Source organism: Protopterus annectens, chromosome 3.part0 (assembly GCF_019279795.1).
Source record: "Protopterus annectens isolate FY-2018-M chromosome 3.part0, PAN1.0, whole genome shotgun sequence".
NCBI lineage: Eukaryota > Metazoa > Chordata > Ceratodontiformes > Protopteridae > Protopterus > Protopterus annectens.
The window spans coordinates 1,847,968,830-1,847,986,449 of NC_056731.1; the positions used below are offsets into that span (position 1 = coordinate 1,847,968,830).

The 17,620-nt window shown below is 42.6% G+C and overlaps 1 protein-coding gene across 1 annotated transcript in view; it reads right to left on the reverse strand.

Annotated features, from left to right (window-relative positions):
• The window catches only part of OBSCN (obscurin, cytoskeletal calmodulin and titin-interacting RhoGEF), a 4,979,884-nt gene that overhangs the window by 1,467,828 nt on the left and 3,494,436 nt on the right, over positions 1-17,620 (reverse strand). The window contains exon 55 of the mRNA XM_044066040.1: positions 10,656-10,922. Within this exon, the coding sequence (XP_043921975.1) occupies positions 10,656-10,922 (267 nt within the window). The remainder of the gene's footprint in view (positions 1-10,655; positions 10,923-17,620) is intronic.

Genomic DNA, 17,620 nt, shown 5'->3' on the forward strand with positions numbered 1-17,620 from the left:
GGTGACAGGCTTTTTCCCACCATCGAAACTCCTGCTGCAGGCAGGGAATGAGGGTAATTATTGTTTCCAGGCTGTGGCAATGTTGAGTCCAAACACTTTAGATACCATTGAAGTTTCCTCATATGCAGTCTTGCATATGGAATTAGCAGAATGCAGGATGCCATGAAGCCCAAAGCCTGCAGAATTTTTATTGCAGATAACTGGGTCTTTGTTGCCCACATTTTGAAATAAGTAGTCAGTTGTCTGTGTTTGTCTGGCGTGAGATAAGCCATCTGGGCAGGTGTATTTAAGCTTGCACCCAGGAATATTATCTCTTGAGAGGGTACGAGTTTTGATTTCTTTTCGTTTATTGTGTACCCTAGACCTGTTAGTAACCTTTTTACAAATGCCAGATGCTGTAGTAGAGTGTCCTTGTCCTCTGCTTGAATAAGGCAGTCGTCCAAGTAAGGATATATTTGTATTCCTCTTTGTCTGCAAAATGCAATCACTGGTGCCAGGCATTTTGTGAAGACCCTGGGCGCAGTAGATAAGCCAAAGGGCAGTGCAGAGAATTGGTAATGCATTGAGCCAGCTATAAATCTGAGGTATCTTCTGCATGATTGTCTGACTGGGACATGCAGGTATGCCTCTTTTAGGTCTAAAGTCACAAGCCAAGCCTTCTTGCCCAGCATGGGCAGAAGTTGCTGCAGAGTTAACATTTTGAATTTTGGAATATCCAGGAATGTGTTTAGGATAGACAGGTCCAGTATTGGTCTCCAGGCTTTGTCCTTTCTGGGTACCAAGAATAGCCTTGAGTAAAATCCTAGTTCTTACTCTTGCTGTGGTACTTGTTGAATGGCTCTCTTGTCCATGAGGGATGAAAAAAGAAGCTATGTCCTTACCATAACGTTCCATGTAGAGTGTTCATCTCGCCTTTGTTCTTACACACGGGTTCGGAGCCGATCCTCGGCTCTGAGTCGGCCGAATTACAAAGCTCTGAATCTCAGAGAAGCTCGAGACCAGCCCATATCCCACAATCCTCCCTGCCATTACTCAGATCTAGTTTGCAAGCAAACCAGATGAAAGGATCCAACACCAGCGGTGCTAGAAGCATACACTCTCTTCAGCCATTCAGAGACACTTTCTCACCATAGCAATAACTAATGGTCTAAGCATATATCCCATGACAGACGGGACCATATACCCCGCAAAGGGTCAAGACACGTCGATCAGACTCTAATCCTACCAGTTCTTCCAAACACATGGGGTGGGAAGGGAGGGAATGTAAGAACAAAGGCGAGATGAACACTCTACATGGAACGTTATGGTAAGGACATAACTTCTTTATGTAAGAGTGTTCAATCTCGCCGTTTGTTCTTACACACAGGTAGTGTCCCTAGCTCCGTGACCCCGAGTGACTCATGGAAGAACATTCCTAAGCACAGTGGAACCAAATGATGTCCTATCCTTGAAGACCTTGTCCACTCTATAATGAGTGATGAAAGTATGTGGTTTAGACCACGTGGCTGCTGCACAAATAGTGTCCAAAGGCAAGCGAGCCGCATGAGCTAAGGAGGTGGAAACGGATCTGGTAGAATGGGCCTTAGGTTTGTTTGGTAAGGATTGGTTTGATTTAGAGTATACAAATGTTATACAGTCAGCAAGCCATTTAGATAGTGTACGTTTAGTAATTGCCATGCCCTTTTTATTGTCTGCAAAAGCGACGAAGAGTTGATCCGTTTTTCTGAAAGCTTTGGTCCTGTCTAAATAAAATCTTAGCTGCCTGTGGACATCCAACTTGTGCAACATATACTCCAGTTTGTTAGTATGGTTTTTGAAGAAGGTAGGGAGTTCTATAGACTGGTTAATATTCGTAACTGAACATATTTTTGGAAGGAAAGATGGATTTGTACGCAAAGAAACCCTGTCTGGGTGGAATATCAGGTAAGGTGGTCTGACCGATAATGCCTGCAGCTCTGAGACTCTACGAGCTGAGGTCACGGTGATGAGAAACAGCGTCTTCCACGACAAGAACTTTAGGAGGCATGACGAAGCAGGTTCAAAAGGTGGCAACATGAGTTGCGACAGTAGCAAATTCAGGCTCCATGGAAAGAAAGGTTTTCTGACAGGCGGTCTAAGATGGAAGGTTCCTTTCAAAAAGGCCTTGCAAAGCCTGTGAGACATAATGGAAGAACCTCCCTCACCAATATGGAAGTTTGATACGGCCGCCAACTGTACTCTTAGAGTGGAAGTAGAAGCTCCTTCGTGAAAAAGGATGGATAAGAATTCTAAAATGTTATGTAAAGGAGCTACCAAGGGATCTAAGTTTTGACTAGATGCCCAATATACAAAGCGTTTCCACTTACTCGTATAGAGCTTAGTAGTAGAGGCTTAATGAGAAGCAACTAGGATGTGTTGAACTGACGGAGGGAGAAGATGAGACCTGGCTAGGCAGGGAAGCGGAGCAGCCAAGCTGCTAGTTTGAGGGACTGTAGAGACGGGTGAGGAACTCCCGATGAGTGTGTCAGCAGGTCTGGCACTGGGCCAGAACCCACTGTTCCTCTATTTGATGAGCTCGAAGAAAGGGAAACCATATTTGACGAGGCCAGAACGGGGCTATGAGTATTATAGTCCTTTCCAGGCTCCTGGCTTTCTGCAGAAATCTGGGAATCAATGGAGTCAGTGGGAATGCATATAGGAGACTCGGGGGCCAATCGTGTATCAGTGCGTCCCTGGGGACATCCCCCGGAGGGGGTAGAAGGGCAAAGTAGCTTCTGCATTTTGCATTCAATGGGGAAGCAAACAGATCGCAGCAAGGCTGGCCCCACTTGCGGAAGATCTTTTCCGCCGTCTGTGAATTCAGGGACCACTCGTGAGGTAACAGGATGGCTCTGCTCAGCCTGTCCGCAATGACGTTGGATGACCCCGGGATGTGCGTTGCTATCAGAAAGCGACCCGTGGACTCTGCCCATTGCCAAATTCTCATGGCCTCTCTGCATAACGGGTAAGACCTGGTTCCCCCTTGCTTGTTTATGTACCAGACTACAGACATGTTGTCTGTCTGAACTGCTACTGTCCCTAGAGGTAAGAGGGCTTGGAAATGTTGCAACGCTAGGAACACCGCCCTCAACTCCAGAACATTTATATGTAGAGTGTACTCCGTGCTGGACCATTCTCCTTGGACTGTTCTTCCCTGAAAAAGGCCCCCCCACCCTATCAGGGAAGCGTCCGTGGTTATTGTGGCTGTTGGAATGGGTAGAATGAACGGACGACCCCCAGTGAGGTTCTGGTCGCACACCCACCATGAGAGGTCCCGTCTGCAAGATTCTGTTATCCTGATCTCGTGCGTTAGGGGTAGGTGTTGGAACGACCACTGCGCAAAAAATAGCCATTGAAGAATCCTTATGTGTAACCTTCCCATAGGGACTGCAATTAATGCGGCTGCCATCAGTCCCAAGACTTTTAACACCAGTTTGGCCGGGGCTTTCTTGCTGACTAGAAGAAGTAGGACCTGCTGTTTGAGCGTTGAAGCTCTTACTGGGGGGAGTTTTAGTAGTGTCGATCGTGTATTTAGATCTGCTCCGATGAAGGAAATACACTGTGAGGGCGATAAACAAGACTTTTCGAAGTTTATGGATATCCCTAAGTGGGAACAAAGACCGATTGTGTAGTCTCTGGCTTGCAATAGTCGACACTCGGTGGTGGCGGTGAGGAGCCAGTCGTCCAGATAGGGAAACACCCGGAATCCTTGTCGTCTCAAGTGAGCCGCAACTACTGCCATGCATTTGGTGAACACCCTGGGGGCTGAGGTGAGTCCAAAGGGCAGAGCTTGAAACTGAAAGTGACTGGCCCCCAGCCGGAAGCGCAGGTGATCTCTGGACGGTCTGGCCATTTTGATGTGGTAGTACGCGTCTTTGAGATCTATAGAGCACATCCAATCGTCCTTCTGTAAGAATGGAAGGATCGATTGAAGCGTGACCATCCGGAACTTTTCCTTCTTCACGAAGTTGTTGAGATGGCTGAGATCTAAGATCGGTCTCCAGTCCCCTGTCTTTTTTGGAACTAAAAAGAACCTTGAGTAAGTTCCGAATCCTCTGGTCCGCCGGGACTGGTTGGATGACTCTGTTTTCGAGCAGCTTTGAAATTTCTACAGCTGCTAGTTTTCGCAGACGGGGTGGCACGTCTGGAAATTTTCTTTGTAGAGGTGGTGTTGAAAAGAAGGAGATTTTGTATCCTCTGGTTATAATGCTTTTTACCCAAGAATCTGAAGTAATGTTTAGCCAGGCCAGTGGGTATAAAGCTAAGCGACCCCCGACTGCCTCCAGAGCAGGACAGCCGGGCCTCCATTCAGGAGTGCTGGAAAGGCTTCCCAGGGACGGAATCCTTGTCGCCTTGGTTATGTGGACCCCCTCTGCCGCCAGGGCGGCGTCTTCCATTTCTACCCCCTCCTCTGCCTCTGGAGGGGGTATCACTCTGTGTGGTCTGGAATGATCCCTGATTCTTACGGAACCACATTTTTCCGCCTCGTTGCCCTTTGGGGTATGGTCTAGTAGGAGCGGAAAAACGGACCCCGACAGCAGACAGGGTCTTTCCCTCTTGCTCGCACTGAGTGAGAGTCTCCTTAACCTTGGGCCCGAAAAGTGTAGCACCATCAAAAGGGGCATTGGCAAAGGAAGACTTGAAGGCTTCCGCAAAGGAGCACATGATTGTCTTCGAAGAGCAATCGCTGAAGCTGCAGCTCTACTCGATCCCTTGGCTGCATACGAGATGAGCCTCATGGATGAGTTTACTATGGATGTGAGGGTGTTAAGTTGTGCTGTTACCTTATCTGAAACAGCAGCATCTGTGTTACCCTGGAGGGTATCTGTCAGCTCCTTGATGAGATCCCTCTGCAATCGTGTGAAACGGGTCAGGTAGTTTAGCGAACGCATGGAAAAAGTCGCTGAACTAAAAATGCGCTTCCCATATCTGTCCATAGTCCTAGAATCCTTATTAGGAGGATAAACAGATGAGGAAGACTCAGACATCTCCTTTTTCGTGGCTGCCGCCACCACCATAGCGTCGACAGGGACTCCCTTGGTAAGATAAGATTTATCTTGGGGGGCAGTGATGAACTTGTTTGGTTTCCTAGGTACTGGTTCCACTGTGTCAGGTGTCTCCCACGCCCTTTGAGCAATCAAATCCATTAATTCATCGAAGGGCAGGGTCACCCAGGAGGTAGAAGGTTGAGCCCCAAAAGCCTTCAGCAGCACCGACTCGTCCTCAGAGGGGGCTAGGGACTGCCAATCACTCCTCTGTTTCAAGATCTCCAGGATGTCCGCAAATGACACATCCTCCGAGGGTGATTTGGGGGACCCCTCTGCCTCATCCAAGTTGGTGTCAGACGTTAGAGATTCCTGTGGGGAATCTATGTGCCTCCTCTTGCACAACCGTTTCCTTGGGACCTCATCAGAGGGGGCTTCTGGTGAGGCCTCCAAGGAACAGGGGGAACCCTCTGTGGGTGGCTGAGGCAATTGGGCTCGACGCTTGGGATGGATCGTGGGGGCAGAAACAGAAAGTGGCCCTTTTGGGGAAGGAGAAGATTCCCCTGATGATGTAGTTGTCTGTGCAGACAATACCTTCCTCATAAGGCCAAAGGCCCCCGAACCCCTGGCTAAGGGCTCCCCCGGTTCCGAAGAACACGGAAGCATCCCAGAACCAGGTGCCGTGGGCTCCGACCCCGAGGACAGAGCCGAACCAGTCTGTGCCGAGGCCCCGAGAGGGAGAGTTGGCACCGACAGGTCGGTACGACTCTCGGTCCCGGAACCGAGCAAAGACCGTCGGCTCCGCAACTCCCCTAACGGTTCCGAAGGAGTCGAAGTCAAAGGTGTCGATCGTGCAATGGATGGCTTCGGCACCAAGGGCTCCACTATCATCAGGTCCTCTTCTCCCGGCTCCGAGATCTGGATGGGTCTCGAAGGAGGACCCGTTGGAGATATGGGGAGGCCTTCTAGTTTCGACACCAACTGGGAGGAAACTGCAATTAACTTGGAAAGGGCTGTGTTCTCCATGAGTTTCTGCATGACACGATCCACATCTGTGTCAGACAACGGTCTGGAAGAACGGGTCGAAGGAGCCGAAGATGGCACCGACCGAAGAATGGACGGTGGTGGCAGTTTCGACACCGGTTCCAAGATCTGGGGCTCCGTAAAAGATAGAAGTTCGACGCTCGGCCCCGAGATCTGTGGAACCGGCGAACGAACCCGAGAAGATGAACTCGGAGCTGATGACATGGGCTCCGACATCTTCGACCCCTTCGAGGATTTAGAAGCCTGATCCGACTTGTCCAAAGCCTCTTGAAAGGCCGGCTTCAACAATCCTCTGTCAATAAGCTTCCTGCGTCTATCTGTCATGACCCTCCCGCTAAAGGAATGACAAATAGAGCAATCCTCTTGGAGATGGAGAGGGCCAAGACAGTAGACACGGGAAGCATGATTGTCAGTAATGGACATTTTCTGCCCACACTGGCATCTTTTAAAACCAGATTTGGCTTTTTTCTGACATTGTACAGTAACAATGATAATAACTACAATAATAGGTAAAGAATTACTATCCTAGCAATATATGTATACTAAACAGTTATAATATAAAACTCTCACAACCACACCCAAGAAAAAAAGGTTAGGCCACAAAGGTGCCTAAGAAGAAAAATGGGTATATATATATATATATATATATATATATATATATATATATATATATCACACACACACAGCACTTCTACAGTAACTAGTAACTATAATGAAGTATTAACAAGAAAAAAATTTGAATTCTTATCTGAAGAAATCAACAATAACTCAAGTTTCTATCTGGTCCAAGCTCTCCTAGATCCGATCTGTTGCAGCGGCAAACTAGATCTGAGTAATGGCAGGGAGGATTGTGGGATATGGGCTGGTCTCGAGCTTCTCTGAGATTCAGAGCTTTGCAATTCGGCCGACTCGGAGCCGAGGATCAGCTCCGAACCCGTGTGTAAGAACAAACGGCGAGATTGAACACTCTTACATCTTGCTTTTGTGCCTCTGCCCATTGACTGCGTGGCAGGTCTGGCAAACCGTTTGGCCTTGGCAGGGTGTGAAAGTGGAACCTGTAGCCTTGAGATACGATATCTAAGATCCATTTGTCCTGGGTGATCATGTGCCAATTTTGTGAAAAAAGTGCTAGTTTCCCCCCCCAAAGGAGCTGCCAGAAGATAAGTGCTTGGCTCTGGCAGGGGAAAGTCATTGACACTGTTTCCTGTATGGCTGTGATTTTTCCTCTCCGCTTTTGGAGGTAGAAGCACCCCATTGTTTAGGCCTGTATGAGCCTTGGGGCTGTGATCTGACTCTGGGGCGTCTGTATCTGCCTCTTTGTGCCCTGTCTGACACTGGAAAGGACCAATTCTTTGTAGGCCAGTTCCTGCTAAATCTGGGAGGCTGTATCTGTAAGAAATCCTTCACTGTTTGCATAGATTTAGCTTTGTCCTCCATTTTCTTCAACACTTCTTCTGCTTTAACACCAAACAAGGTATCATGTTGTAATAGAGCATCTAACAGTTTTGCTTTAACATGATCAGGCAGATTCTGTTCTTTTAACCAAGCATGCCTCCTAATGACAGAACCTGTAACTGCGGCCCTACAGGAGGCCTCTAGAGAATCAAAACCAAATTGAAAAGTATGCTTTCCCACTTGTTCAGCTGCATGCAATAAATCCTGCATTTCTTTGTTTTCTGCACATTCTGAATTTGTTAACATTTTCTGTTTAAGCAGTGACATAAGATATTGCTGATATTTATGTATATGAAACTGACAATTTAAAGCTCTTACAGACAAGATAGCAGAAGTATAAATCTTTTTCCCCTATCTGTCCAGGTCCCTTGAATCCCTATCAGAGGGGATAGGGTTTATTGAAGTGGAACCCTTGACCCCCTTGGGACCCTGAGAAATAGTTTCTGGGTCAGCAGCAGGGTTTTTGTAAAGAAATGTATGTGAATCCGGAACCCTGTAGTATCTGTCTGGCTTAACAGGAGCTGGTGGTAAAGAGTCAGGAGATAGACCGGAATCTGAAAATACATCATCTACAATGTCTAAAACAAGAGGAATAGCAAGGGGCCTGTGCTGAGGTAATAAAAGGAAGTCTCTGAGCCTTTTCTTAGATTCTGAGTAATCTTGGCTCTCCCAATGGAAATGCTCCCTCAGAGTATGCAGGGTCTCCCCAAAAGAATAATCCTCAGGAGGAGAGGCTGAAGGGATAGATTCTTCAACATCAGAATCCTCACAGGGAAGAAGGGAATATTCATGTTTAGAAGAGGATTCAGAGGAAATGGAAACCTGATCTGAAGATTCATATTCTATCTCTTGCCTAGGCCTCTTATCAGGAGGGGGATGGGAACCCCTGATCAAAGTAATTAGGTCTTCGGCCATTTTAAGTATCTGTTTTTTAGGCATGGAAGCCTGTCCAGGAGAATGCTGCACTTGTTTCTTTGTCTTTAGAGCTGCTTTAGTCTTTGTCTTTGAAGCTGAAGTTGGCTTTACATATAACTGTGTAGGCCTGAAAACACCCTCAGAAGCCGATGCCTGCTCGGCGGCTCCGGACCCATCTGAGGGAATAGTTTCCAAGTGTCCAATACCTTGAGTTTCCAGCAGCCTAGTCAGTTCCACGTGGGAGTCGGAAGCGGCCTGTGGCTCTGAGGTAGCGGGCGTCAGGGGATGCGAAAGCACCTCACTAAGAACCGGCGAACCGGTGACAGGCCTAGCGGAAGCCTCGTCTTTAGTTTTGGACCTCGGATGCCTGTCCTTTTCTTTTTCTTTGCACTTTTTATAAACTCCGGTAGTCGGCTGTTCCGACGGCATTATATAATTGAATCTTATGCCAAAGTAATGAAATGCAAAATCGTACCGATGCTTAACAGTGCATTGGTTAAACTTAGCGCAAAACCGACAACTAGCAACGTCGTGGTCAGGGCCTAGGCAAGGAATACAGTAAGAATGAAAATCCTTATGAGGTATTTGCTTCCCACAAGAAATACAATTATTAACTTTTTCTAACATTGGTCTGGAGCAAGAAAAAAGTTTCCCCAATGGGGTACTTAGCTTTAATGAAGACTTCGGATCTGAAATTCGAATTTGAAAATCTCAGGAGTGGGCCGACTGGCACTTGCGAACTGCTTTTGCTTCAGGCACCTCGCGGCAAGAAAGACTGAAGAAAATGGCGTCAACTGCATCTTTTATACCCCTGACGCACTGACGACAGGGAGGAAGCAACAGCAGCCGACGCCGGACCTAGACTTTGGAACTTGGGCCGACTGCGGGTAGCCTGCCAGCAGGATAACCCAATTGTAATGACCGCAACAGTGAAACACGATGAACATCTGCAAGTGAAATCTTTAGAAAACAGAATAAGTAAATTACATAGAAATTAATGGAATTTGTAATAACAAATGCAGAGTACTGTCCAGAATGAGGAGTGAGATTTAAGGGCAACAGGAACTGAGCAATTTGTGTAATGCTGGTGTGAATCAAAATTCTTAAAATGTATACGAAATAAAAATAAAATAAATGTCTGTATGCTTTATTTTCTTTTACACTGCTGTATATGTATCTATGTCACTTGTTAATGTCATATTTAATAAAGAGGGTAAAAAAATAAAATAAGCAAAGACCATTCTTGAAACTACTAATGATTTGAACAAAGTAGATTTTCTTTTAAAACAATTAAACTATGACAATACAGTCTTTTTTCAATTGCTAGAATGTCCTAATATAGACAAGGCCACTGAAGCAATCTCTGATAATACTACTGAGACAGCTAACTAGTTCTGATATTCTGGGTTTTGGTTAGGCTCCACACTTAATTTTGTTATCCATTATGATAAAGTTTCAGTAAAAGCTTCTGCAATACTAAGGAACCATCTCAAGATATCAATATTCTGAGTAAGTAAACCTATAGCTATATTTGGTAAACAGGCTCTTCTGCCTACAGTAAAACTGGGATTGTCCACTAACAGTACAAATTCAGCTAATAATATTCAGACAATCCTGAAAAAAGTTTAGCAGACCTATTCAACAAACTCAAAAAAGCACCTCTGTGCTATGTCAGAATGCACAGAGATTGACAATTCTTCAGAAAAAGCAGTAATTCTGATAAGCCAACCTCTTGCATTTGAATTATTGTCCATGTTTAGCCTGTAAACTGCTTTCAAATAATTCCTTATTTTGCTGCACTAAGGCTTCTCACACAATTAATCTTAAATAGTAGAATTCAACATTTGTCTCTATTAGACTACTACCTTTAATGGCTCAATTTCTTACAACATATAAGTAATACTTATTTTATTCACCTGAAATCTCTATGTCTTGAGATATGATTTAATTCAAGTGTTTTTATATTAAATTGTAGAAACCATTACACCTATCATTTTAAACTCTATTCTTTGTAATAATGGGTTTTAACTGCTGTAAATAGGTCATGGTTAAAAAATATAGTTTGGTCCTGCCTGCCATTCACCTCTTCAGTAAAATAAAATAAAATAAAAATGTTTCTTTTTTAAATGTTACTTCATTTCCTCAATTCAACTAAAACTACTGGGAAAGTTTAAAATGCAACAAAATGTAGGAATGATCTTAAAGATCACCGAGAAAATTCTTAGTATGCAAACATACCTGTCACAAACAAGGATGCAGTGGTTTGCCGATCCTCAGTACCACAGCTGTAGTCTGCTGTGTCCTCCAGCTGGAGGTTATGAATCAGAAGCTCAGCAATCGCTCCCTTTTGTCTTATTTCATACTTGTCACTGGGCTGCAGCACCATGCTGCCCTTCCTCCATAGCACTGAAACGTCAGGTCGGGATAGTTCACAGTGTAGGGTTGCTGTGCTGCCTTCTTCAGCACTTTGATTCTGAAGCTCTTGTTTAAAAACAGTTGGAAGTGCTGAATGAAAAGAAACAAAGCAAAGCAAGTCAGCTTTTTTTAACCAGTCACTTGACTTCAGATGTCCACTGATACCTTTCATCTGGCACTTATAACAGTTTCATAGCACCATCTAATGTAGCTCCTTTATTCTGACTAAGTGCCAACAGTACACAGAGCATACTTAAGCAACTTTAAAAAATAAAGGAGATTCCGATTCAAATAGATTTTCATTTTCCCAACTGCTCCCTTAAAGCCACCCAAACTTTCAGGTACCAAAGCGAAAGACCAGCACTGGTAGGGTTTTTAGCAGAATCTAGAACGGAAGCTGTTGTTAAAAAAAGGAATAATTAGTACAGCATACAAAACATTGCAGGATAACTACAGGAATCAATTAGAGGAGGTTAGAAAGGATTGGGGAGAGACATTGGATAAGCAACTCACAAAGAAAACATGGAGGATATATGTATGTCTCCCAAATATGCAACAAGGTCTAGAAGATTTAGGATCTTTGCTTGGAAATGTTTACATAGGTATTTTTATTCCTCAAGTAGACTCCAAAGAATTTTTCCTTAGGTAAACAGCAAATGTTGGAAGTGTGATGCGGAAGAAAGAGGTAATTGGAAACATATTTTCTGGGACTGTAATGAGTTGGCAGACTTTAAAGATACCCTACAGGCTACTTTATCAGAGATACTGGTTAAGCAAATTGGTGTAAATAAGGAAATAATTTTTTTTAGCTATGATACAGAATCGGAATTGCCTAGACATAGTAAGGCCTTGCTGAGTCTAATTATGGTGGCTGGCAAAAAAGCAATTACTAGAAAATAGAAATCAAAGTCCAAAACAATGCTACTAGAAGTAGCGAAGACAGTAACAGAGATAAAACAACTGCAATTGGGATCTTTAGAAAATGGTAGGAGCAAATTTCATAGGAAAAATGGGAATTCTGGGAACAATACATACAGGGGAGGAACGAGGTTTAAAAGAAGGCAGGATTTGAATGAGTTATGTAATGTTTGACAATAACTGGATATATTATAAGTGACGTATAATGTTTGCAGCTACACTTGTATCTGCATGGTTTGTTATGTATAATGTTTGCAACTGAGGGTGTTGGCATGGTTTTATTTGTATTTTTATAAATGTAAGATTGTCTATGTCAAATGTGATAATTTAATAAAAATGTTTCTTGTTCAAAAAAAAAATAAAATAACAACAGTGATGGGAGTCCAAAAACACATAAAGTGAACCAAAGCAATAAAGAGAAGTCAGATAATTAACCATGTCTCATACAAAAAGAGAACTTAAATGAATGTTAGCACTTTCACAGAATTAATACACTGCTTCTTCTGACATTAAAACACAATTAGAATCTAAATATATACAAAATCAATGAAATGCTTCAGCCAATCACAAAAACAAGATTCAGATCAATTAAATACTTCAAGCACTTATAAAACATAATTAAAAGGCATCATGACAACAATGTTAACTTTGCCAGTTTCATTTAAAGAGACAGTGCATTATTTCTACTAACTAATATCTAACATATACAAACAAAAGCACAGGGACAGAATCAGAGAACATGTTTATAATATTAGAAATGGTATTACTACAAATGCGTTGGCTAAACATGTTATTACACATGGTTCAACACATTCTTTTAGGTTTTTGTCCATTGAAGTTATGAGAATAGATAACATGGGGGTGACACAGAATCTGACAAAAACTTCTAAAACTAGGTGGATTATTAGGTTGAGAGCAGATGTAGGTAAAGGTCTGAATGATAAAGTTCAGTTAAAGTTGATCATTACAGCCAGGTCTATCTCTAAATAAATAAATGAATATTTATATACCAATTTATCTTTTCGTAATCAGGGATATGGGAAGATATTGTTTTTATAGGGTAATTTGTGCTTTTATTTGTATATATATTAGATATTAGTTAGTAGAGATAATGCACTGTCTCTTTAAATGAAATTGGCAAAATTAAAGTTGTAACATTGTTGCCATGATACTTTTTAATTATGTATTATAATTGGTTGAAGCATTTAATAGATTTTAATCTTGCTTTTCTGACTAGCTGAAGCATGTAATATATTTTGTATATATTTAGATTCTAATCATGTTTTAACATCTGAAGAAGCAGTGTATTACTACTGTGAAAGCACTAACATTAAAGTTCGCTTTTTGTATGAGGCATGGTTATTTATGTCATTCTTGGCATTGCTTTGGTTCACTTTATATGTTTTTGGACTCTCATCATTGTTTTAAGTGAACCATTTATATTTTCCACTACTGCTGGTGTTTGCTTATTAGCAGAACAATGACAATCCAGAGGGAAGCAAAATGTAAGAAAATACCAATGTTACTGGTGGGTCTTTATGCAGAGAAAGCATTCGACAGAGTAAGCTAGGATTTTATGAGCAGGTCAATGGAAGCATTTGCATTCCCTGATAAAATTATAAGGTTGATTAGGAGAATATATGTGGGATTGAAGGTGAAAATTAAAGAGAGTGGATCCTCTCTGATAACTTCTGTTTGAGCAGAGGAACCAGACAGGGGTGTCCTCTTTCACCTCTATCTGCATTATATTTAGAACCACTGTTAAAGAAAATAAGGGACTCAGAAATTCAGATATATAGTTGGTATGGTAGTCAAGAATAGCTAGCTTTATTTATAGATGATATTATTTTACACTTGACAAAACCAGAAAAGGACATTTCATTGTTGTGTTGTCCTTTTTTCGAAAAATTTGGAAAGAAGACTGGTAAGTGAATGGATTGGTTAATGTTATTTTCAGAAGCCACTTTCAGTAAAATTTATTTATTTATTTATTGAAATTTGTTGACTGGGAAAGTCCGACTGGGACAGGAGCCCATTTTCAGCGAAGTCCTGGGGAAAAATGCTCCTCAAACATATTATGATTGCACAGTATTTTACAAGAATTTACAGAAATTATAGTACAATACAGTAGAATATAACAAAATGAGAAAGAGACTAATAAATAGTGGGAAGTTACAATATCAGAGAGAAAAACAGTAATTTACAAGATACACACACACACACACACACACACACACACACACACACACACACACACACACACACACACACACACACAAACACACATACACACGCACTTTTTTGTAAATACTGAAATAGGTTGAATGTCAAGAAAGGAAAAGATCACTAGGGGGTAGTGTTAGGTTGAAAAATTAATAAAGGGAAAGAAAAATCACTAGTGGGGTAGTTTTAAAGGGGTGAGGAGTTAGAATGATAGTTAAAGTTAGTGAGATTTACAGTAAGAACAGAGTTGTTTAAAATAACTTATAGAGCAAAAAGAGTTTCCTACTGGTTTTGATGGGTAAAGATTGGGGTAAGCAAAAGGGAGGCTCAAGGAGAATAAGATGTTTATTTATTTAGATAGATGCAGGGGGAGATTTTAGTATTTAGTAGGTAGTTCTAGGGTGAGTAAAATGAAGGGGAAAAAGAAGGATTTGTCTGTAAGGTAACCCTATCCTTATGAAAAATGATGTAAGGTGTTTTTGAAGAAAGAAACTAGAGTTCAGATATTCTCGTTGCAGAAATAATGGCTACTAAGGAGACTGTTCTCCATGAAAGGAATTTTAAATCAGTTTTAGCTGAAGGTTCAAAAGGTTTCTTAGTTAGACCCTGTAGCACAATTGTCAGATCCCAAGGAGGTAAGCGATTCCTTATAGAAGGAAGAAGTCTTAGTAGAAAAATGCCTTTCAGAAAAGGCTTGCATAATTTGAACGAAACCAATGAATAATTTCTGTCCTGTGTGTGAAAATTACAAATTGCTGCCAGTTGAAGTTTAAATGCAGAGAAACTTGCTCGTTCTTTAAAAAGAGTTGCTAAAAACTGCAGAGAAAGTGCCAAACTCATTATTCACAACCCAAAGGGAGAATCTTTTTAACTTGGTCTTGTATACTTTTTTTGGTAGATTCTCTTTGAGAAGCCAAAATAATGTCATGTACAGGAGAAGATAGCCTGAGCTGTCTAACCATTACTGGAAGTGGAGAAACCATGCAGGTTAGTTTTTGGGCCTGTAGTTTGGGATGCTGGATTCCTGATGGATGAGAGAGGAGATCTGAAGTTGGCTCCAGTATCATTGCAGGATAATGAAAGTGAGACTGCAGGAAGGGGAACCATACTTGTTGAGGTCAGAAAAGGAGCAATTAGGATTACTGAGCTCTTTAGCCAACCTACCTTCTGCAGAAATTTTGGAATCAAGGGGAGGGGGGATAAGCATAAAGGAGACCCAAAGGGCAAGCATGGACTACAGCATCTCTCTGTGATTTCCTCCTGAGGGGGGTTAATAGCAAAGTACCTGCTACACTTGTTGTTGTGGGGAGTAGGAAAGAGGTTACAGCAAGGTTGGTCCCAACAATGGAATATCATTTCTGCCACAGACTGATTAACAGACCACTTATGAGGGATCAAAATGGACCTGCTTCGTCTGCTAGTACATTAGTTTTCCCTGGAATGTGCGCTGCAATTAGAAACCGGTCTGATTAGATCACCCATTCCCACACTCTCATGGCCTCGCTGTAGAATGGATAAGATCCTTGTTTGTTGATGTACTGGACTGCAGACATGTTATTGGTCTGAATTGCAATAATCCCTACAGGAAGAGCAACTTGAAATGGCTCCAACACAAGTACAACTGCTTTCTTCTCTAGAACATTGATATGCAAACTAGTCTCTTTTGGGGGGACCACATGCACTGGACTGTTCTTCTCAAGAAATGTCCCCCCCACCCCAGTGGAGAAGCATTCGTAGTCATTGTGGCCATTGAGGGTGGTAAAACAAAAGGCCGGACGATATGAATTGTCCAATTGGATCCACAAGTGGACGCGTTGTTTGCAAACTGGAGTAATCTTGTCTGGCAAAGGTAGGGGTTGATAGAGAATGGACCACTGCACAACCAGAGTCCATTGAAGAACACACATAAAGAAACATGCCAAAGGAAGTAATACAATGGCTGCTGCCATGCAACCTAGAACTTAAAGTACTGATCTTGCTGAAGGAGATGGATGGGAAAGAAGAAGATGAACCTGACTTCTGACAGTGGAAATGTGATGAGAAGGTAGAGATGTTACCTGTGTTGTCATGTCCAGAATTGCACCAATGAACTCCAGGCTTTGGACTGGTGTTAAATTTGATTTGTCATCGTTTTTTTGGTATGCTCAATGGCTTGCAAATTTGGAGCAAATAGTACCTAGTATGCAAAAGGAGATGCTTGGAGGGGGCAGTCTAGATATAGAAACACTCAGAATCCTTTCAGTTTCAAGTGAGCTGCCACCACTGCCATACATCTGGTAAACACCCTGGGGGTTGTGGGAGTCCAAAGTGCAGGGCTCTGAATTGGTAATGACTGGCTCCCAGCTGAAAGTATAAGTGTCTTTGGAAGCATCTGTCTATTTTGATAAGATAGTATGCATCCTGAAGATCTATCAAGTACAGCCAAAGGTCTTTGTGAAGAAAGGGTAGGATGATCTGTACAGTGACCATTTGGGACTTTGATTTCTTAACATACTGATTCAAATTGTTTATATCTAAAATGGGTATGAGGTCCCCTGTCTTCCTGGGCACTAAAATGAAATGTGAATAAGTTCTGAATCCTATTTGTTCTGGTGGGACCTTTAGGATGGTTCTTTTTTCTAGCAGCTTTTGGATTTCTTGTGCTGCTGCTTTCCTTTGGCTGGGTGAAACATTGGATATAATTCTTAGCACCCATGAATCATTTGTTATATTTGCCCAGGTATCTGGATGCAAGGACAACTGTCCCCTGACTGCCTCCAGAGTTGGACAGCACTTCAGGAGCATTGGAAGGGTCTGTCTGGAAAAGAATCAATGAAACACTGATTCTGCAGGCCTCCTACTCCTCTAAGGTGATGTGTTCCATTAGAATTTCCTCCTCTGTTTCTAGAGGAATTATCACAGCACAGATCTTGGAAAAGTCCCATAGATTTCTGGAACAACATCTTCTGATTCCTGAAAAATGTTTGTTGAGGGGTAGAAAACTTGATTCCACAGCAGAGTCTTTCCATCTTGTTCGTTGAGGGTAAGCGTAATTTTTACTGATGGCCCAAATAAGTAAGTGCCATAAAATGAGGCATTGATAAAAGACGTCTTAGAAGGCTCTGCAAATTTGCATAGCCGCATCCAGGCATGTCTCCTTATGGCAGTGCCTGAAACAGCTGCTCATAAGGTACCTTCGGCTGTGTGAGAGATCCACCTCCTAGAAGCTGATATGGATAAGAGAGTAGCCATTGCAAGGATGTTCTTTTGAAATCCTCTACACACATGGACTCTGAGAGAGTATTTGATGGCTTTTTGGTCTAATAAAGTGTGTCAAGTAGTTTAGAAACCTCGAGGCAAAGGTTACCGAGGCAAAGACTCACTTTCCAAATCTGTCCAATGTTCTAGACTCCTTGTTTGGTGGCTGGAGATCTCTGGTATGCTAGCTCTTTCTTGGTGGCTGCTGCCACCACCATAGCCGCAACTGGGACTCCTTTGCTCCAGTGGGGGTCTGTCTGTTGGTGGGGCTAAAAATTTATCAGGTCTTTTTGGGATCGATTTGATGGTATCTGGCTCCTTCCAAGCCCAGGAGGAAACAAAATAAATAAGTTCATCTGATGAGGGAGGGGGTGATGACCCAAGACATAGAAAGGCCAGAACCAAAAGCC